Below are 24006 nucleotides of genomic sequence, written 5' to 3' on the forward strand. Positions count from 1 at the left end.
AGCAACCCCCCCCCCCCCCCCCCCCCCCAACCCCATCAACGTGAGTATCCAAATCCAGAATGGCAGCTAACATTTTGTTCACAAAACCAGCGTCGTCCCAGTTCGGGGCATACACGCTAACCAGCACCATAAGCCTCCCTTCTAACGCACCCGTTACCATCACGTACCTGCCCCCCTGGTCCGCCACCATCTTCTGCATTTGGAACCTCAATCGTTTGCCCACCAGTATCACCACCTCGAGGCCCTGCTGTCGAAGCCTGAATGAAACACCTGGCTCACCCAGCCCTTCCTCAGGCTCACCTGGTCCTTTGCCCTCAGATGTGTTTCTTGCAACAGCACCACTTGCAGTCACTTTAATAAAGTATACCACAAGACCTCTCAAACCATCTTCCACTCCGCTGTGTAAATCCAAGAACATCAGAAACAATATTGCTTTTTGCAGTCCAAGACTTTTCAGGCTTGACTGGATGGCTGATTCAAACTCCACCTTCTCCCAGCTCAGAGCTGTTTCTGGTAGGCCTTCCTCACACAGCCAACCCCAAATCAACTCAACATCTCTCCTTAAATATCCTTTTTTGCTTACGTCTATGATTCCATTTTCCTCAGCACAACTGAGCTGAGCTCAATTTTTCCAAAATATAACAATCATGTATTCTCATGGCCCCACTATTGGGTGAAACAAAATGTAATAAACTTCCCTTGTTTAGTTATGAACACATTGCAAATTGTAGGAGATGCTTATTCTCTTTTAAATTTAACTGAAAAAAAGGTCCTTATTGACTCTGGATACAAATTCTAAATCTTGCCTATTTACTTATAAAACCACTTGACCATAGTTTTATAACAAGTGCATGCATTTTGAACTTATTCATGTCTCCATTCTCCCAGACATCTCCCGGCAGCACTGCTTTTCGGGTGCAGCATGGCCGGTAGATCGTGTCCTTAGTCTCCTTAATTAAGAAAGAATAAATTGCCTTTGGAATGCAACCGAGGTTCATTAGACTGATTCTTGGTATGAGGCGAATGTCCTATGAGGAGAGATTTTGTCGACTAGGCCTTTGTTCCCTAAAGTTTAGAAGAATTAGAGGTGATCTCATTGAACATAAAATTCTGAAAAGACTTAAACAGAGTAAACGCTTAGAGAATATTTCCTCTGGTTGGGGAGTATAGAACTAGAGGTCAGAGTCTCAAAATAAGGGATACTGTTTCATTCTCTTAGGACTGAAATTCACTCCAAGGGCTGTGACTCTTTGGAAAACAGAGCTGTGGATGTCCAGTTGTTGAGTAAATTCAAGACAGATTTTTGGATACTAAGGGAAGGAAGGGTTGTGGGAAGGTAGGGTTGTGGGAAGGTAGATTTGAGGTCAAAGATCAGCCTAGATAGTTTTGAATGATGGAGTACACGTGAAAGATCGCTTCTAGTTCTTACCTGGGGTCTCAGTTTTATGTCTTATCTGAAAGTGGGAAGCACCAGAAGTGCAACATTTGCTCAACACCATACTGAGGTATCAACCTAGATTCTGAGCTCATATTTTTATATTGGGACTTGAATCCACAACCTTTCAACTCAAAGGTAGTATATTCACCTGTGAGACAAAGCTGACACTAATACCAAATCATGTTTTTCTCTGGCTGTTTCTAAAATATCTTGAAAACATAAAGTTATTAATCAGAATGTTGTAATTAATGAATATTTGGAAGCAGGCTTCATTTTATTGTTTGTACCAGAATACATTACAACAGATAGCTCTCATTACTCATGCATAGTGCTTGTCTAGATAGGTATTCAACATCAAACAATACTTGAGTTCAACATCACTTCATGACTACCGCTCTTCTAGTTTCAAATATTATTGATCTTTTCTAACTTGTTTCTAACAATATTGTAACGCACAATGAAACTAATAGAAATTTATGCAACAGATTGCATTTTTGAAGTTCCCTGCCACACTGACACAATTTCAATTCAAATAAAACTTGTTACAACTGTTCTGTGCAGTTAAACCAAAACTTAAAATTACCATTAAAATGTTATTTAATTTTCAAACAATTTTTTGCCCATTAAAAAAAACTTTCCAGTAAGCAGAAACTATTTGGTTTCAGCAGCATTTCTCATTGTTCTGATATGTCCTTTCCAGGGGTTCCAGTTGGCTTCTTGAGAAAGGCACTGTACTTGAGGGCAGCGTTGTCTGACTTTAAAACAATCTCCACCAGTTCAAAAATAGCGATAACCTAAATGACAAAGTTCATTGTCAAGTCAATAAGGGTTGCTGAGTAAATAAAGTGTAGATTCCATGATAAATACATTTCTTTTGAATTGGAGAATACTTGTACACTATTTCACAAGTGGTAATTATCTTATGCAATAAATGTAAATGTGTGAACCTTGATCAAGACTTTCAACGGTTCATTAAGTGCACACGTTTTTGCTTGGTGAACTCAAGAGTCTTAAATTAACTACCAATAGAGATTAGCATTTTTTGTTCAATGTAAATAATTTAAAGTAACACCACTATTCAGGAAAGGAGGTAGAGAGAAACAGGGAACTAAACGCCAGTTAGCCTGCCATGTGTCGTTAGGAAAATGCTGGAATCGATTGTCAAGGAAGTTTTAAAAGTATTCTATAATGAAGTCAAAGTGGTTTTAGGAAACTGTGTTTGACATATTTGTGAGTTTTCTTTCAGCATGCAATGAATAGGTTAGATAAAGGGATAAGTTATAATAAACTTGGATTTCCAAAAGACATTTGATAAGGTGCCACAAAAAAGGCTGAAAAGCACAAAAGATGCCACTTCCTCAGCATAGTCTTGCAAATTTTTACACTTACATACAAATTAGGAGTAGACCACCTGGCCACTTGAGCCTGCTCCGCCATTCAATAAGATCTAATTGTAATCTCAACCCCGCATTCCTATTTGCCTCCAATAATCTTTCACCCCTTGCTAATCAAGAATCTGTCTCTCTGCCTTAAAATATTCAAAGATTCTGTTTCCACTGTCTTTTGAGGAAGGGAGTTCCAGAGACTCTCAATCCTCAGAGGAAAAATTTCTCTTCATCTACGTCTTTTACGAGTGACCCCTTATTTTTTTTAAAGTGAACCCTACTTCTCGATTCTTTGACAAGAGGAAACATCCTCTCCATATCCACCCTGTCAATACCCCTCAGGATATTAAAAGGTTTTGATCAAGTCGCGACTTAATCTTCCCAACTCAAGTGGATACAAACTTGATCTCTCCAACCTTTACTCACAAGACAGCCTGACCTTTCTTGGTATTAGTCCAGTAAACCTTCTCTGAACTGCTTCTATCTCTTTTACATCTTTCCTTGGATAAGGAGACCAGTACTGTACACAATACCCCAGGTGTGAGCTTACCAATGCCCTGTATAACTGAAGCATGAGCTCCCTACTTTTGTAATCAATGCTTCTCACAATAAATGAGAACGCTCGATTAGCTTTTCTAATTACTTGTTGTACCTACATACTATCCTTTTGTGATTCATGCTCTTCAGATAATTATCCAATTTGATTTTAAAGGCCTTGATTGAAACTGCTTCCATTACTCTCTAATGGAAAGCATTCCAGATATTACCTATATTGCGTAAAAACACTTTTCCTCATGTCACCGATTACTGTAAGTCTACTTGCGACATTAATAAAGATTATTATTACAATCTATACGAATAACTTAGACAAAGAAACCTAGTGTAAAATAATGACGCTTGCTGATGATATTAATTAGATGGGCAGGTATGCTGAGGAGGACACAAAGAAGCAGCAAAAAAGTATAGGCTCATTAAGTGAATGGGCAATGTGGGGAAATATAAGGTTGTTCATTTTGTTAATTGGAACAAAAAAGTAGAATGTCTAAATGTTGATGTTCAGAAAAACCTGGGTGGGCTGTACATGGAACACAAAGTCAACATACAGATATGGCAAGCACATAAGATGGCTAATGTGCCCTTTATTGTAAGGGGACTGAAGTCCAAGAATAAGGAAATCTTGCTACAATTGTACAGGGTTTTGACAAGACCCACATTTGTGTGGAATTTTGGTGGACATCTTTAAAGAAGGATGTGTTGGAGGCAATATAGTGAAGGTTGTATGGTTCTACAGATTGATTCTTTGTATGAGAGGTCTTCTTTCAATACGAAGTTTAGTTAATTGCGCCTATAAGTTCTGGAGGTTAGAAGAATGAGGCTTTTTCCCCTGGCTAGGAAATCTAGAACAAAGAAGCAGTAAAGGAAAACTAGGGTAGATCATTTATGACTGGGACGAGGAGCAACTTCTTCAATCTAAACTCTTCAATTACAATTGTGAATTTTAGGGATTCCCCACCCCAGAGGGTTATGGGTGCTCCACCTTTAATTACATTTAAGATTAAGATATTGCTGTTTGGTCTCCAAGGAAATGAAGGGATGTGGGGAGTGGGTGGGAAAGGGGAGTACCGGCAGAAGATGAATCTGAATGAAGGCGTAGACTTGAGGAGCCATATGGTCTATTCCTGCCCATATTTTCTATGTTCTTATTTCCACCATAATCAACAAAATTGAAAGAATGCAATTAGGAGACAAATTAATCTATTTTGAGACTAAGTGTGGGGCGAGTGTCTCCAGCAGCACCTGTCTCACTGGCCAGAATGGTGGGTTCCCACGCCAGATTCACCGCTTGGAACCTTATTAATTATATACAGGTCAGATCCCCTCCAAATCTCCTAGCCGGCTGGCTGGTTGCTCAATAGTCTGCCCGCCCTCAGCCGATGGGCTCGAAGGTCCCTGTGCTACATTTAAATTCCAGGATGGCACCATTACACCGCTCTCTCTAGCCCACGTCTTCACCAGACCTTGCAGGATGTCAGCAACCCAGAGGGAAAAGGATAGCAGCTTCAAGAAGAAGTATGTTCCTTGATTCAACCACCTGCCCTCCCGAGCCCACCAGATGAAGTACGTTTTTTCTAATAAACATTTTATTAAGGCATTTATGGTTTTACAAAAGATACAAATACAAATGTAAACATAATTCAGTGCCCCAGGTGTAGTACTGACACAGGAGGACTCATGGTCCAGCAGCATGCTGCTCTCAATGAAGACCAGCTCAGCATGAACATGGAATCAGAAACCGGACTGCCTCAGCAGAATGATGAAGAGTGCATCTGGTACAACGCAGCACTCACCTTGAAGGCTCTGGCAAACTGAGGACCATCTTGAGCATGTCACTCTTTAATAATAATAATAATAATAATAATCTTTATTGTCACAAGTAGGCTTACATTAACACTGCAATGAAGTTACTGTGAGCAATAGGGTTTGATGTCAATATGATTTCCTGCTGACATGACACACAATTGGAAGGCCCGACAGGAAACCAGCAGGCAGTTGTTTTAATTGAGCACTCATGAGATGCAAATAGCGTTGGTGCCGCCTACTAGTGGATGACCGACCAGCCATTGGGAGAATTGCAACATAATTTTATGCTGGCAGCTTTCGGACTTTTCCTCCCAGATTCAACACGCCTGCCCACCACCAAACCCACTGCAAGTGGGTTAGGAGAATGCCACCTCATGTCTTACAATGCTACTTTAAAAAGTAATAAAATGGAAAGTAAATTTGCAGGCTTAGTGGAAAAATAATTTCAATACTTCAATACATATTTATTGCTCAGTCACAAGCCATAAACAAATACCTGACAAATTGGTTTTTGATCCAACGTCTCTGGTTCCCACATCAATCTTAGTTCAGGGCTCTTTCCTACTTTGTGAAACGTAAATCCTTGGAGAGGAAGGCCCTACAGCAAAGACAAAGGAGGGGGTGGATGTTTAACTTTAACTGAATGGAAGAAACATTTTGGCAGCTTGCATGAAGTGAAGTGATTAATGTTTATGCAAAATGTTTCCACACTTTTCAGAGTTGAAAGTCAGACTTGCAATTCGTATGGTGAAAAATATTTCCCATGCACATTTAACCTTTCCACAGGTTGGACTTAAGTTGCTTAAATCACTTGTATGACCTTTTGGATGGACAACGGCCCTGTGAGGTTCCAAAATGGAAAATGTTATTCTTAATGCTCTTAAATTACCATAGCAATATGCATCCAGCATTCAACCATCAGAAGTTGATTTAAATTATTTGAAAATCTGCAAAGCTGACTGAGCAGAGAAACAGAGTTAAAATAATGTTATTCTCCAAGAAGAAAAAAAGTAAAAATTCAGAGCAATACAAAGATTGACTCAAAATATTAGTAAGTGTGCAAAGTGAAACCATTGCACTTCGAGATTAGGGGACGCACCTAACCTTCCAGATAGCGGCATGAATTAAAAGTATTAATACAACTGCAATTAAAATTGTTAATATGTGTCATGACAGAAAGCACTCATTCCCATCAGTACAAATCAGCCTCACAAAGGTTTTTATTGTTAAAGTTAGAAAAATCATATCATTTCTTCTTCATTGACATCTCACAAGGCATTAACTAGATTATATTTGGATTGACTATACCTGATGTTAAAACACTGGTACACACCTACAGATAGCACAGACGTTCTCGTGCAGTGTTCTATGAAGGATGCTTAAAATAATCTAGAAATATATACTGATGGATTAAAGATTATTGTGGTAAAATTTATTCAACATACTATCCTGATGCTGACTTTAACAAAAGTAAAATAGCAAAAGGGATTACCGATATTTGGATTATGCTACAATAATTTGATTTATTGTATTTAATGCAATAATTATTTTAGGTTTCTTAAAATAATTACCAGTACTGAAAAAAATCAAAGCTTTCTCAGATAAATTTACAATTGCTTAAAGATCACAAAATGCAACCCACACAATTACATATACAGCTGCAATATTGACTTTCCAACAATGTTCCCACAATTTGCCTTCATCTTCAATTCTTAAAAAAACAAAACTTAGTTCATTAAATTATACTTAAATTAATAAAATAGCTTGCTACAGCAGTTTCACCCACAGGTCTTTGGTTGACATTCTGGATTCTCGTAACAGGATGCCGAGATAACAGATCTGAAAATCTATGAATAATTAGTCTTTGCTAGCACGATAGTTGAGGCAACTGACAGCACCATGATAATATTAAAATGTCTTTTTCAGGAAACAGCTGGAATCAGCAGAATTCTTCAGAACCTAATATGCATCAGCAAGTTCATCACTTGCCACCTGCTAGTATGGTGCTAACTGGTTGAGTTGGCAGATGTTGCAGCAGTAGGATACTTTAATTTGTGAAATTACACCAACTTCAGAAATGTTTTTACAAAATTCACCATAAATAACAAGCATCTACATACCTAATACATGCCGTTGTTACTTTCTACATATTCATGTCGCATATATTTAGTTATTCTTTAAATTAAAAAAAAGTCAAGAGGCCCCTGTGTTGTGGGAGTTTCACCAGCAGTTATTCAACTTAGAGTTGAGTTTCAGTTTAAACCTTTATTGCAAGCTATATCAGGGGAGCTAAGCTACCACTAGATTGGCTTGTCAGCTCCCTGAGCACAGAAAATACAGGTCAATTATACTTTTCTTTGCAATCTCAAGTAATTAACATACACCAATCAAAAGAATACGGTCCAAACTACTTCGAAGTTTAGTTTCGTAGGCACATTTATTATTAATAATTCAAAAGAATACGTTTGTTCAAAAATGATATTTGTCCACTCATAATAACGAGAATTACATAATGCAATTTATATATAAATATAGTTTTCCAATCATAATCAAAACACGTGCATAGTATTATAATGTCACGTGGTACTTAGCTACAAGCTTTCAGTTATTAAATTAAGTATACGCCTGAACTCTAACCCCCAGACTCCCTTCCATTGTCATGTTTTATATGATGATCTAGAATGTCAGATATAGTTTGAGAGGCGGTAGGTTCAGAACTGAGATGAAGAGGAACTACTTCTCACAGAGGGTGGTGAATTTGTGGAACTCGCTGCCCCATAGTGCAGCGTAATCGGAGCACTTAAATGGTTTCAAGAAGGAGATAGATATATTATGATAAAAAAAACAGGTTAAAGGGATGTGGGGAACAGGTGGGGAGGTGGATTTGAGACCAGGAAAAGATCAGCCATGATCTGATGGAATGGTAGAGCAAGTTGGAAGGGCCTACTCCTGCTCCTAATTCCTATGTGAGCGGCAGCTGCTTGGTACCAATTGGCTTGCCACAAAAACAAGTCCTTGGGAGTTTTATCTTGTGCCACAGCAATGGCTTGTCTATAGAAAGCTATGAGCCTCAGCAAGCAGGAATTCATGTCAACCCTCAGGTTTTATTTGAACCTATTATATAGGTCTTATACCCACATCTACCTCTTCACCCAGTATAACTTGAATGCCATAAATGAGATGAACTCACTACTCCCTACAGAATTGGGTCTCACACCACACTATCAGTATAACTGAAGCTTTAATTTGTAAATAGTGAAATCTTAGCTTACTAAACTTTAAATAAAAACTTTAGAGTGCTCAATAATTTTTTTCCAATTAAGGGGCAATTTAGCGTGGCCAATCCACCTACCCTGCACATCTTTGGGTTGTGGGGGTGAAACCCATGCAGACACGGGGAGAATGTGCAAACTCCACACAGACAGAGCTTATTAAACTTTAATGGATCCAAATTGTATTTTTTTTCTTCCAAGGTCATCAATATTTTAAACAAATTGTAAATTTTTACAGCACCAATTTTGTAAGTTTAAGACCAGGGTAGGGCAAAAACAAACCTACTGACAAACCAGTTTTCTAAGTGGATTTCTGCAATAACATTTTATTAAACACAGACTGTTTACCGTCCTAATTGTTCAGCTTCGGCACATGTCAGTGATCTAAGGTGATCCCTTAGGACCTTTAAACAGCCATCACTGAATCACAATCATATGGCAAGTCTCAGAACAGGCTATTCATAACAAAGAAGTCGTGCTTGGCAATTTATTTCAGCAACAGATTGTTGCTCCTGATTTTCCTAATGAGCTGTTAGATATGAAATATTTGATTTGGGTTTCACTAATGCACTATGTTGTATATACACATGACTCCACCTGAGAGCAATCTGTGTCCTATTTACCAGCTTTGGAATTAATCAGTTATAATGGAAAGGTGACATTCTGACAATTGCAGTTATAAGTTGTTTCTTTTTCTGTTTGGTTGGAAAATTCTGTTGGTCTCTAAGAATTGCCTACATTGACAAAACAGATTTAAAAAATAATGTACTTAACAGTTCTATATCTGGAAACTGCTATAAAACAAACACCAGAATATAATCTGAGTGAATGACTAATTTGGAAAATATGTAACCTTTTGAATATTTTTAACAAACAATACTTACATTACAGTAGATTCGCTTCTGGATACCATATCGTACAACCAACACATCAAAGGACTGGTCCAAAACCCCCATCACCATAGCTTCGGATTCCAGAGGGCCACATTCCTAATAAAATACATTATTAAATATCAAAACTATTGAATAAACTGCAAAACTTACACAATGAATCATACTATTTCCCACAAGAAATCCATGGCATATACTGCAGTCAGGTGATTTAAAACTGAAGTAATTTTAAGCTAATTTGAAAATAATTATGATTTTAGTTAGCACTGCTTCAGTACATCGCTGCTTATGGATCAGTGATATAAGGTATTTAATTACTCACTTCCAGTTCTATATTGTGTTGATAGTAATCATGAGAAACATAAGCAACAGTACAAGAAAGGAAATGGCCCAGATTTCATCATCATGGCAAAAATCCTGGAAATGGGTGAACTGATAAGTCTCAACCCAAACACACCCTTTCCCATTTTTGCAGTTGGCAGAACTGGAGTCAGGCCGAGGTTCACGCAGTGAAATTCGGGGAGTCAGCTGATCATTTAAATCACCAGCTGCCTCCAGTGTCTTCAGATTTTTGCACACAATTGCTTGAATCTTCGAGTGCGCAGAGCAGACCAGGTGGATAGGTTGGCATGAATGGGACATGAAGAGTGTGTGGTGGTTGAGAGGTGAGGGCTGGAGGGATTTAAAAAATATATATTTTATGTATTTTTTTAGACTCAGAACCAGAGCACAGCAACAGTCCTTGTGCCCAACCCAACAGTTGCTGCACTCATCCTGGGGCACCTGACTGACTCCTATTTCAGTCTGTAACCCCCAACCAAAACTCTGACCTGTAGTCAGACATTGTTAATGTCGGGTTCACAAGCCGGAAGTCTCCCATCTCAAACCTGACCAAGGAATGAAAACCTGGGTCGAAATGTTTCATCAGTTGTATTTCGCCAACACTGTCAAACCCATGTTCACGATGGTGCTGGTCCAGGATCTTGTCGTGAAGTAGCCATAACCTGTTCCAACTAATCATTAGCAAGACTATTTTGTTGACTTAGAACTATATATTCCAACTTGCAAAACTCAGAAACGTTGATTAACACCTTCAAAAATCTGATGCAACTTCAAAACAGCCCTGAATAAATACCTACGATGAAGATGATTGAATGCTGAATTCTTCTTCATTCCAATAGATTTTAGAATTTTTACCAATTTCTGCAAACTAAAGTCAAAAGCATCCTAAATAATATATCAAAGGTGTCATGCTTATTCAGGAATCTTCGGAAAGCTCTGTGTTGACAAGGGAACTTTTGACACTTTCATCGTGCCATATTGCTATTCAGATTCAAAATGTTGCCCTAACAAATCCCAACTGAAATTGTTTTTTCCTAAATTTAGAATTAATAATTGTTGATTGGTTACTCTATCAATCACTTGTTCTAAATACCAATATTGTTTAAAAGCACACTGCTCCTCAGGATTGGACTTCATGACTAGGATTCTCCACTTTGCTGCAAAGTTCTGCAGGTTTGGGACTTCCATTCCTCAGAACTCATCCTAAACCCCAACCCATCCCATAAACTGCATGGTGGATTCCCAGTGGGAATATTTTAATCAAAAGGGAGTCTGCCATTGTGAAGAGAAGAACTGTGACAATGCTGCAGAAGACTGCAAGGGCCCTTCAGGGCAAAAGCACTCCAAATATCATAACATATCTCTCACTGAAGGCCTTGACCAACATAGGAGTTTTTCGCAGCTTTGGGCCTACTTGGAATGAGAGGCATCCAGAAAGCCCTCTCTCTCTTTGGTGGTTACTGCTACTTCCAGCCTACTCCAACCTTCCCAAGCTGGCCAGGAAATAGCAGTAACAGGTGAATAAGGAGGAAATCAGCTAGGGATCTGGATCTTGTCAGCATCTCACTCTTTACAAGGAAATGAGAGACTAATGGCAGGAAAGGAAAATCAATGTATGTTAAATGATGAGGTAGTGGTTGGCTCTGTTACAATATCACCTAATTTTGGGCAGGATTGTTGAGGCGTGTCCTAGCCCAGGATGGAAGTATACTCAATGTTTTATACTGCTGGTGTGAAGACACTATTATGCTGTTGTATTACCATATAAATGTTGTATTTTTTGTAGCCTCTGTATCCTTAAATATGATGGATAACACGGTAGCACAGTGGTTAGTACAGTTGCTTCACAGCTCCATGGTCCCAGGTTCGATTCCCGGCTTTGGGTCACTGTCTGTGTGGAGTCTGCATGTTTGCCCAGTGTCTGCGTGGGTTTCCTTCGGGTGCTCCAGTTTCCTCCCACAGTCCAAAGATGTGCAGGTTAGGTGGGTTGGCCATGCTAAATTGCCCTTAGTGTCCAAAACGTGTTAGGTAGGTGGAGTTACTGGGATAGGTTAGAAGTGTGGGCTTAATTGGGGAGCTCTCTCCAAGGGCCAGTGCAGACTCGATGGGCCAAATGGCCTCCTTCGGCACTGTAAATTCTATGATAATTCTATTTTCCTCTGTCCCTATGTGAACAGCAGGGTCTCTCTCTCTTTCTCTGCCTTTCAGGCATCTACACTTAATTAATAACTTCAGAACAAGTTTTAATCCCAATCATGACTATTGAAACTTTTATAGTTAATCTGAAATCATTTAGCGTTTACTATGAAATTCATCTTCGATACAGTTCAATTTGGTTTCTATTCTGCTTGTTTTAGATCTTCACAGACTGTCATTTTGTTAAGCATTAACAGAGAAGAAGAGTTAGCACTGCACTTCAAGGAAAATAAAATGATTTTGGAAGAGAGAATTGCAGGGTCAGGAAAAGCACAGGTCGGAATAGAGCCAATGCGTAGCCCACCCATGTTCTTAATCCACATGAGCAGGCAGATTAGGCCTCAGTTTAATAATTCATCTGGAAGAAGGATTTGTTGGTAATAAATCCTCTATTCAGTATGTACCTTCTATTTATTTTTTTGTTTTTTAAATTTAGAGTACCCAATTATTTTTTCCAATTAAGGGGAATTTCAGCACGGCGAATCCACCTACTCTGCACATCTTTTTGGATTGTGGAGGTGAAACCCACACAGACATGGGGAGAATGTGCAAACTCCACAGACAGTAACCCGGGGCCGGGATCAAACACAGGTCATCAACGCCCTAGCAAACAGTGCCTCCCCAGTACATACCTTGTATATTATTCATTTCAGTGCATATAACCTTATGAATTATGGGTATTGTGGTGTGGTGACTTTGTATTGGACTAGTAATCTTGAGGTTGAGTTTAAATTAAACAATGGTAACAAATCAATAAACATGGCAATTTGTGGCTGGCGCAGGAAACAGTTGACTATGAAAAGCTGTTGGATTGTTTAAAAAAAAACTTGTCTATCTAATATACAATAAACAATTACTAATCTCAGGCAATGCAGCATAAATGCATCATCCACACCCTCCAAACAAGTGCAATTATAATATCCACCCGCCAAACCTGATTTATTTAAATGCTAATAATCTCTTTCAAATCACTTTCATAAACCAGATTTTGGCAGAAAGACACCCTAAGCAAGCTTATGGGGATACATTATTAAATCTGGCGCCTTTATCCTTTTGGCAGAATCAGACGCACAATTATGTAAAGTTCAACATGAGGAAATTGAGCTGGATTCGTTAGTGCATACTGTGAGAGCTGGCACATAGACTCTGCTCTCCTAGAATTCGCCCAAATAGTCCCAGTTTTTCAATTAATCATGTTTTCCCTCTGATTCAATACCTTCCATTCTTCCTTAATTTCACTCTTCACGTAAACTCCCCAACCTATATTCGCAGCCAACCACTTGACCGTGTCATGTCACATGACCTCACTATCCCTTAGGATCAATCACAGATAATCATAGAATTTTTAGTGTAGATGAAGGCCATTCGGCCCATTGAGTCTGCACAGGCCCTTATACTGTGCACCCTACCCAAGCCCAACTTTTTTGGTCACTAAGGGAAATTTAGCATGGTCAATCCACCTAACCTGCACATCTTTGGACTGTGGGAGGAAACCGGAGCACCCAGAGGAAACCCACACAGACATGGGGAGAACGTGCAGACTCCACACAGACAGTGACCCAAGCCGGGAATCGAACCTGGGACCTTGGAGCTGTTATGCAACTCTGCTAACCACTGTGCTACCCGTCCTGCCCGTAATGCCATTCCTAATCACACTCCACCCACATATGCCATCTCCTCTAAATTTTACTTCCTTCAGTACCCTCCTCAGAAAACCTGTCCTCCATTTCACTCAGAACTGCACTCTCAAATTCCTTAATCTTTTAGCTTTTGGCCTGCCTTTCATTACATTTTGGAAGCTAGTAACACTGTTCAACCACATGCTCACATCCACCTTTGATGCCCTAGTTCCCATTAAAATCATAACTCTCTCTCATTCTGGCTATCTCCCCAGTAAGATTATTTTCATTCCCTAAAGTCCAAGAGTAGTAAACTTGAATGGATATGGTTTAGCCATTCACTGCCAGATCTGACAGCCCCACACAAAGCTCTATCAAGTCCTGCTCTTATCTGCTAAAACAGCTCTTTATTTCTGGATCATCTGGAAATGCAAAGATAAATCCAGCTTCTTTGCTCGAGGACAATTGCTCTATCCAATCTCCTCCACACTCATCTGGTTTAGGAGGGCTGGTGTAGCACACGGCTAAATCGCTGGCTTTGAAAGCAGACCAAGGCAGACCAGCAGCACGGTTCAATTCCCGTACCAGCCTCCCCGAATAGGCGCCGGAATGTGGCAACTACGGGCTTTTCACAGTAACTTCATTTGAAGCCTACTCATGACAATAAGCAATTTTCATTTTCATTTTTTTCATTTTCATCTCCAACAACCATTGGGGAGCTCATGAATTTCACTGTCACCAAAATTGAGACATGCTGACTTTGTCACTTCCCTCCTTTCCCCCAGCCCACCAGATAAACTTCCACTAAGAATTCACCCTGCCCCAACCCTATACTTGTTTCCTGCTCCACTTTTTCTCCTACATTCCCATATGCCTTCTAGGAGTTCAACTTGTCCATGAGACTTACATCCTGCTCTCTGGATCTTATTTCTACTAATCTACTGACCACCCAACTTCCCTTTCTGGCTCCCCTGCTACCTGACATTGCTGACAGATCTGTCGCCTCTCAATCGAATATGCCATCATCACCCCTCTCCTAAAAAAAACAATAATCCTTGAACCCCCTCCACCCTTGCCTCCTACCCCGATCTCCATCTTCACTTTACTCTCAAGTCTTTTTGAGCATGTTGTTGCCTCCCAAATTTGTTTATGTCTTTCCAAGAAGTGCATGTTTAAATTCTTTCAATCAGATTTGCACCCCAGCTCAGTGCTGAAATAGCTGCCATCAAAGTCATAAATGCAAACCATCCCTTGTCCTTCTTGAACTGTTGAAAATAGTTTATTAATTGATCCTCCTCCAAAGCCTCTCCTCTGTTGTTTAGCTGGATGGGACTGCTCTCACGTGATTCCATTCTTATCTAATTGCCAGAGGACCACTGCCAATGGCTACACTTTCTGCTCCTGGAAGTTACCTCTGGTGTCTGCCGTGAATCTATTCGTGGACCTACAAGATGCCAGTCAACAGAATTCAACAACACATTCATTTCCACTTGCACTCTGATGATTCCCAACTATAACTCTCCACCACCTTCCTCAATCCCTCTCATATCTCTAAACTGTCAGACTGTCTGTCTGGATCAGCAGAAATTTCCTTTAATTTAACATTTGGAAGACTGAAGCCGCTGATTTTGGACCCCATTGCAAACTCTGCTCTCTCGTCACTAACTCCAGTCCTCCCCAGCAACTGTCTAAAGCAAAACCAAACTGTGTCTCCTTGTTGTTATATTTGACCCATGATGAGCTGTGCAGTTTACCTTCACTCTGCAACATCATTTGCCTGGAAAATTCTCAGTTCTTCTGCACCTATGAAAACTTCAGGCTTCGGTGTTTACTACCCCTGGCTGGCCTGCCACATTTTACCCTCTGTTAAATTGAATCCAAAATTCTCCTCCAGTGTCTGAGCTTGTACCAAGTTTCTGCCCAGCTTCCTGTTAAACAACAGTGGAATTTTAAAGTGTTTTCAAAGCCCTTCATGGTCTAGTCCTTGTTATTTCTGTGATTCCCTTTAGTTTCACCTCTTGAGATACAAGTGCTCATTTAATCCTGGCCACTTGAGAATGAACAAATTTTAATCATTAACACACGAACATATGAATTAGGAGGAGTAGGCCACTCGGCCCCTCGAGCCTGCTTCGCCATTCAATAGATCATGGCTTGTAACTTTGACCCTGCATTTCTGCCTACTGATAACCTTTCACCCCCTCTTGTTAATCAAGAATGTATCTAGCTCTGTCTTAACATATTCAAAGCTTCCGCTGCCACTGCCTTTTGAGGAAAAGTGTTCCAGATCACCTTGCAGGAAGTGGAGATGGTGCGGATGACTGGCGCCAAGAAGCCATTAAAGAGCCACAGTGGATAATTTGGAAAATAGCTCCAGAAGACAGAAATTAAGGGCGGTTGGGTTGCCGATGAGCTTGGAGGGTCCAAGTCTGACAATGTTTAGTTGTTTTGGAAGATAGTGAGCTCAGGCCCACAGGTCGTTGAGGCAGAAACCCCACTGCTAACGATAATTGTGCACTTTCAGAGTTTTCAAAACAAAGGAGGAATTCGGCAGTGGGCAAAAAATCATTGGGACTCCAAATGAGAGGGCCACTTTGTGAGGATCGATCAAGATGATGGAGCGAAGCTGGCCAAAAGTTGTGCAGCATTCAACAATGCCAAGGCTGCATTGTATCGGAGCAATGTTTGATTTGGTGTGGTTTACCCTGTGCGCCTCCGAGTGTCTTATGAATCGAAAGATTACAGGCGCAATTTAATGGAAAAAATTCAAAGTGCAATTTTGGGTGAGTTTGGTGGGGAGTTTCTCCAGAGCTCTGTTGGCAAGATTCTCACTTCCATCTAACCATAATTAGTCATTTCTTTGGGCCCTGGGAAATTCCTCCTCGCCGGGGAGCTGAACTCGCTGGCCAGACCGGCTCCTCAGAGATTGGGCCACCATTTTCAAAGGGTGCCCCAATCTCTAAGTGACCTGGTGGGTGCCTTTCACCCAACGCACGGGAAATGTCATCCCCCCACAAATATGGGCAGGACCCCACTACCCTCAATTGCGGACTCCCCACTATGGGGTCGCCGAGTGCCTCCCTGTTCAGACCTTCCCATTCCCCTCCCCCTTACAGACTCCCATCCATCACGCCCCCTCATCCCACCTTTCATGAGCATGGCCCCCCCTCAGGCTCTGACCGTTTGCAGTGCCACCCTCGCACCCTGGCACTGTCACCATGGCATCCTGGAGGTGCTCCTGTCAGCTTGGGCTCTGTAACCTTCTGCGGCAATGAGTGCCACAGATTCCACCCTCTGGTGGAAGAAATTCCTCCTCATCTCAGTTTTAAAAGATTGCCCCTTTAGTTTGAGGCTGTGTCCTTGACTCTAGATTCTCCTACTAGTGGAAAATAAAAGGGAGGTTTTCTGGTTTTTATGTGTGGTTGGGCAAGTTCCAACTTCCAAGAACTAATCTGTTTAGGTATTATCAGGTGCTTAACTTTTTAGGTAAGGAAATTCCTTCCTTCCCCTTGGCATCTTTGCCCTCGTTGATGGATGGGGTTCTATAGCCGGTTGAATTGGGGGAAGGGATGATATCAGATATTTATAGTCAGCTTGTGTCGATGGTGTAACCTCCATTGAATGAGGTTAAATGAGGAGAGGGAGCTGGGTCAGGCTTTTGAGGGAGGTGCGGAGTAAAGCTCTCTACAGAAGTCAACTCCAACTATTCGTGTGCACGACCCAAGATCCCGAAAGGGGCTGCGCTACCACAAATGGTTTCTAACATTTTCCCCATGACAGATGCTAGTCTGTAGTTTCCTGCTTTCAGTCTCCCTCCCTTTCTGAATAGAGCAGTTGCATTTGCTCTCTTCCAATCTAGGGAATTTTGGAAAATTCAAACCAATTCATCAAATCATCTTATTAGCCACTTCTTTCAAGGCCTTAGGGTAAAGTCCATTGGACCAGGGGATTTATCAACCTGCATTCCCAACAATTTGTTCAATACCATTTCCCTGGTGATTGTATTTTTCCTGAGTTCCTCCCTCCCTTCCCTTCTATTTCCTGATTTACAGATATTTCTGAGATGTTGCTGACGTCCTCTATAATAAACAAAAAAGGCAAAATACCTGTTTAGTACATCCGCCACAGCCCTACTTTTCATTAGCAGTTCCCCAGATGCACATTTTATAGGACCAATACTCACCATTTAACTCATTTCTTATTTAACTATCTATAGAAACTCTTACTGTCCACCTTAATATTACTAACTAGCTTACTCTAGCATTTTCCTCCTCATCAATTTTTCTGTCATTCTTTATATTTCCAATCTTCTGTCTTGGCACTTGTCTTTGAGCAAATAGATGTTCTTCAACTTTTCTAGTTAACCACAAATGATAGGCCCTTGCCTTGGAATTTTTATTTCTCATTGAATTGTGTCAATTCGGAAATATCCCTTTAAATCTCTGCCACTGAACATCAGTTGATCTATAACTTTCATATTTGTCAGTTCACTTTAGCTAGCTCCGCTTCCATGCCCTCACATTTGCCTTTATTTAAGTTAAGAATACTAGTCTCAGGCAAACTTTTCTCTCCCTCAAACTGAATGTTAAATTCAATCATAAGAGTTTTTACAGGATAGAAAGTGGCTCTTCAGTCCATCGTGTCCGCGCCAGCCATCAAGCATTTATCTACTCTAATCCCATTTTCCAGCACTCAGTGCATAGTTTTGTATGCTATGGAGTTTCAAGTGTTCATCAAAATATTTCTCAAAATGTTTTGAGGGTTCCTGACTCTACCGCCCTTTCAGACAGTGAGTTCCAGATTCTACCCACTCTCTGGGTGGAAAAGCATTTCAACACATCCCCATAAAATCTCCTGACCCGCATCTGAAATAAATGTCCCCTGGTTACTGATCCCTCCACTAAAGGTAAAAACTTCCTTCCTATCCATCCATATCTATGTCCTTCATGATTTTATACACCTCAATCAGGTACTCTGGTCTAAAGAAAACAATTCCAGCCTCTGCAGTCTATGTTGACAACAGAAACACTCCAGCCCAGGCAACATCCTAGTGAATCTCTTCTGCACCCTCTCAAGTGCAATCTCTTCCTTCCTACGGTGTAGTAGAAAGTCTTACAACACCAGGTTAAAGTCCAACAGGTTTGTTTCAAATCACTAGCTTTCGGAGCACTGCTCCTTCCTCAGGTGAATGGAGAGGTAGGTTCCAGAAACATTTATATAGACAAAGTCAAAGATGCAAGACGATACTTTGAATGCGAGCATTTGCAGGTAATTAAGTCTTTACAGATCCAGAGATAGGGGTAATCAAAGAGGTGTGAATTGTCTCAAGCCAGGACAATTGGTAGGATTTCGCAAGCCCAGATGGTGGGGGTGAATGTAATGCGACATGAATCCAAGGTCCTGGTTGAGGCCGTACTCATGCGTGCGGAACTTGGCTATAAGTTTCTGCTCTGCGATTCTGCGTTGTTACGCGTCCTGAAGGCCGCCTTGGAGAACACTTACCCGAAGATCAGAGTCTGAATGCCCTTGACTGCTGAAGTGTTCCCCGACTGGAAGGGAACATTCCTGCCTGGCGATTGTAACGCGATGTCTGTTCATCCATTTTCACAGCGTCTGCATGGTCTCGCCAATGTGCCACGCTTCGGGACATCCTTTCCTGCAGCGTATGAGGTAGATAATGTTGGCCAAGTATGTACCGTGTACCTGGTGGGTGGTGTTCTCATGTGTATTGCTGGTATCGTCATCGATGAAGACGAACATCTTGCCAAGGTCATCCCCACACCGCCACTACTTGCCTTCAAAAAGCCGCGCAACCTCAAACAAACCTTTGTTTGCAGCAAACTACCCAGCCTTCAGAAGAGCGACCACGACACCACACAAACCTGCCATGGTGGAGTAGGTGGTTGGGCTGGGGGCACCGATTGGGCTGGAGGAGCTGGTTAAGGGATTGGGGAGCATGCAGGCAGGGAGTGCCCCGGGGCCGGATAAGCTCCAGGTTGAATTTTACAGGAAGTACGTGGACCTGCTGGGCCCGTTGCTAGTGAGAACTTTTAATGAGGCGAGGGAGGAGGGGACCTTGCCCCCGACAACGTCCAGGGCGCTGATTTCTTTGATTTTGAAGCGGGACAAGGACCCATTGCAATGTGGGTCGTATAGACCGATCTCGCTCCTCAATGTTGATGCCACGTTGCTTGCGAAGGTCTTGGCCCCGAGAATTGAGGACTGTGTCCCGGGGGTGATTCATGAGATCCAGACGGGATTTGTGAAGGGTAGGCAGCTGAATACTAATGTGCGGAGGCTCCTCAATGTGATTATGATGCCCTCAGTGGAGGGGGATGCGGAGGTAGCGGCAGCTATGGACGCGGAGAAGGCCTTCGATCGGGTGGAGTGGGAGTATCTTTGGGAAGTGCTACGGAGGTTTGGGTTCGGGGAAGGGTTCATAAGTTGGGTCAGGCTACTATACAAAGCCCCTGTGGCGAGTGTGGCTACGAACCGGCGGAGATCGGAGTACTTTCGGTTGTAGTTTGCACTGGCAACAACAGTGTTGTTTGCACTGGCAATTGAGCCGTTGGCCATGGCACTGAGGGAGTCCAGGAACTGGAGGGGATTGGTTCTGGGGGGGGACGGGGACACCGGGTGTCGTTGTATGCCGATGACCTGTTATTATATGTTGCGGGCCCAGTGGAGGGGATGGCGGAGGTCATGCGGATCCTTAGGGAGTTTGGGGACTTTTCGGGGTATAAACTCAACGTGGGGAAAAGTGAGCTCTTGTGGTGCATCCAGGGGACCAGGAAAGGGGGATAGACGAGCTTCCGCTGAAGAGGGTGGAAAGGAGCTTTCGGTACCTGGGGATCCAGGTAGCTAGGAGTTGGGGGGGCCCTGCATAAGCTCAATTTGACGCGGCTAGTGGAACAGATGGAGGAGGATTTTAAAAGATGAGATATGTTGCCACTCTCACTAGTGGGTAGGGTGCAGTCGATTAAAATGACGGTCCTTCCGAGGTTTCTCTTTGTGTTCCAGTGCCTTCCCATTTTGATCCCTAAGGCCTTTTTCAAACGGGTAAGCAGGAGTATCATGGGATTCGTGTGGGCGAATAAGATCCCGAGGGTGAAGAGGGTGTTTTTGGCACGTAGCAGGGACAGAGGGGGGCTGGCGTTGCCGAACCTATGTGGCTGTTATTGAGCAGCCAATGTGGTGATGATTTGTAAGTGGGTAATGGAGGGAGAGGGGGCGGCGTGGAAGAGGCTAGAGATGGCGTCCTGTGTGGGCACGAGTCTGAGGGCGCTGGTGACGGCACCGCTGCCGCTCCCGCCGACAAGGTACACCATGAGTCCGGTGGTGGCGGCGACTCTGAAGATCTGGGGGCAGTGGAGGCGACACAGGGGCGAGGTGGGAGCCTCGATTTGGTCCCCGATTCGAGAGAACCATCGGTTCGTTCCGGGAAGGATGGATGGGGGGGTTTCTGAGCTGGTATCGGGAAGGGATCTAAAGAATGGGGGACCTGTTCATTGATGGGGCGTTTGCGAGCCTAGGGGTGCTGGAGGAGAAATTTGGGCTACCCCTGGGGAACGCTTTCAGGTATAGGGGCTGGTTTAGCTCACTCAGCTAAATCGCTGGCTTTTAAAGCAGACCAAGCAGGCCAGCAGCACGGTTCAATTCCCGTACCAGCCTCCCCGGACAGGCGCCGGAATGTGGCGACTAGGGGCTTTTCACAGTAACTTCATTGAAGCCTACTCGTGACAATAAGCTATTTTCATTCATTTTCACATGCAGGTGAGGGTGTTTGTGAAATGACAGGCGAGGGAATTCCCGCTGCTTCCAGCACGCAGGATTCAGGACAGGGTGATCTCGGGGGTGTGGGGAGGAGTGGGTTACCTCTTGGGGTGGTGTTAGGGTTAGGGTGGGGTGTTTCCCGATCTGTGTTCTTATTGTTATGTGGGGGGCTATTGTATTTTGGGGAAATCCCTATGTAGAATTCTTGCGCGATGTGTTCTTGTTTCTTTTTTCTGCAGGGGGGGGGGGGTTGTTGTTGTTGAAAATTGGCTGAAAACATGAATAAATATATTTTTAAAAAAACCTGCCATGGCAATCTCTGCAAGACGTGCCAGATCATTGACATGGGTACCACCATTACACATGAGAACACCACCCACCAGGTACGCGGTACATATTCGTGTGACTCGGCCAAAGTTGTCTACCTCATACGCTGCAGGAAAAGATGTCCCGAAGCTGGTACATTGGCGAGACCATGCAGACACTGTGAAAATGGATGAACGGACATCGCGCTACAATTGCCAGGCAGGAATGTTCCCTTTCAGTCGGGGAACACTTCAGTAGTCAAGGGTATTCAGCCTCTGATCTTCGGGTAAGTGTTCTCCAAGGCGGCCTTCAGGACGCGTAACAACGCAGAATCGCAGAGCAGAAACTTATAGCCAAGTTCCGCACGCATGAGTACGGCCTCAACCAGGACCTTGGATTCATGTCGCATTACATTCACCCCCACCATCTGGGCTTGCGAAATCCTACCAATTGTCCTGGCTTGAGACAATTCACACCTCTTTGATTACCCCTATCTCTGGATCTGTAAAGACTTAATTACCTGCAAATGCACATAGTACTCCAGCTGTGGCCTAACCAGTGTTTTATACAGCTCCACCATAACCAAATATTTGGTCAAAAAATAGGATTTAGGGAGAAGTTTATTCGAGGAGAGAAAGGTAGAGAGGTGGAGATGTTTAGGGAAACAAAGCTTGGGACCGAGACAGTTGATGGCATTGCCACGAATGGTCAAGTGAAAGAAACTAGGATGGATAGGAAACTAGGACTGAATGATCACAGGGATCTTGGAAGACAGTAGGAATTAGAGAGATAGGTCGGTGCAAAGGATTTAAACATGAAAGTTAAAATTTTAAAATTAAGTCATTGTTGGACTGGGAGTTGATTTGGGTCAGCAAGCATGGAGGTGATGAGTGAATGGCACTTGCTGCAAATACTCCTAGCAATTAAATTTATGACAATTGAATTACATCTAAAATGACATAGTTCTTATAAATGCATCTTGCCACTTTATGCCGACTGAACCCCCTTTTTCTTGCAGAGGCCTACACCCCTCTCTGACTCACTTCTCCACCTTTAGCCTTTTAGTCCAAGCTGATACTCTTCTCATTCCTGCTGTTCACTTGTTACTGTTGGCACTACTTTCTCCCTGTTATTGCTGGCATTGCATTTTGTTCCCCACTCACAGTGCTGTTTTGATCTTCTCGTCTTTCCCTTCCCATGAAACGGTTTGCAACTTCTGCTACATTTTCTCTATCTCTAATTCCCTCCTTTTCGTTGCCATTAATTTCTCTTCTTCTGTTTTGCTTCATGCCACTCCTTCCAGAAAACTGCAGCTAATGGTATTGACTCTGGCTGCTGCACTCACAACTAATTCCCATCTGTGGTAGCAGCGGGTGAAATCACTTTGATTAGCAGCAGGACTCAGGCAAGGGTGACACTGTGTAGCAAGAGAACTAATTCTGCACTAATTTTTGTCAACAAATACTGACATGGAGCTGGCCCAAAGAACACTGATAGTTGGCAGGCAGGCAATTGCTGCTAGTCCATCGAACAAGTACTCCTATAATGCTGACTCTAAATGATCCAATATTTCATTCACGCTGCACTAAGGTACATTTCGTCGGAAAACAATTGGAAGCTATCAACAAAATAATTTTAAGGTTCCTTACCTTCACAAAAACCGAGAAAAAAAGGTCAGCGCTAAGTTCTTGCACGGTTTTTGAAGCACTCTTTTTCGCATTGCAATGGTCTGCTTGTTTCTGAACATCACTTTTATCTAGACCAATCTGTTGAACAGAATCTGAAAAGATAATTGAGAATACTTGCTACTCGAAAAATATATTTTTTTCATATCAACAATGTTTATTAACCAGCAAATTTATTTCATAAAATGACTCAAAGTTGAAACATAAAATATAGGAGCAGGAGGAGGCCATTCAGGCCTTCGAGCCTCCTCCACCATTCATTATGTTCATGGCTGATCCTCCAATTCAATAGCTTAACCCCACATACTTCTTCACCCCAAGTTCTATATAAAACTGCTTCTTGAAAACGTACAATGTTTTGGCCTCAACGACTTCCTGTGATATTAAATTCCAAAGGTCGGCCACTCTGGGTGAAGAAATTTCTCCTCAGCTCTGTCCTTAATGGTCTACCCCGTATCCTCAGACTGTTCTGAACACCCCCACCATCAGGAACATCCTTCCTACATCTACTCTGTCCAGTCCTGTTAGAATTTTATAGGTTTCTACGAGATCCCTCCTCATTCTTCTGAACTCTAGCAAATACAATTCTAACCGATTCAATCTCTATTATGTCAGTCCCACCATCCCAAGAATCAGTCTGGTAAACCTCTGCTGCATTCCCTCTAGAGCAACAACATCTTTCCTCAGACCAAAACTGCACACAATATTCCAGGTGTGGCATCACCAAGGCCATCTAAAA

At 42.3% G+C, this 24006-nt stretch overlaps 1 protein-coding gene across 3 annotated transcripts in view; it reads right to left on the reverse strand.

Moving 5' to 3' along the window:
* Nucleotides 1-1677: 1677 nt before the first annotated feature.
* The window catches only part of dis3l2 (DIS3 like 3'-5' exoribonuclease 2), a 413639-nt gene continuing 391310 nt past the window's right edge, over nt 1678-24006 (reverse strand). For all 3 annotated transcript variants that reach the window (XM_038817596.1, XM_038817597.1, XM_038817598.1), the window contains 4 exons: nt 23232-23362; nt 9341-9445; nt 5681-5782; nt 1678-2232 (listed from right to left, as the gene is read on the reverse strand). In XM_038817596.1, the coding sequence (XP_038673524.1) occupies nt 2113-2232; nt 5681-5782; nt 9341-9445; nt 23232-23362 (458 nt within the window). In that variant the 3' untranslated portion in view covers nt 1678-2112. The remainder of the gene's footprint in view (nt 2233-5680; nt 5783-9340; nt 9446-23231; nt 23363-24006) is intronic.

This window comes from Scyliorhinus canicula, chromosome 13, assembly GCF_902713615.1.
Source record: "Scyliorhinus canicula chromosome 13, sScyCan1.1, whole genome shotgun sequence".
Lineage (NCBI taxonomy): Eukaryota > Metazoa > Chordata > Chondrichthyes > Carcharhiniformes > Scyliorhinidae > Scyliorhinus > Scyliorhinus canicula.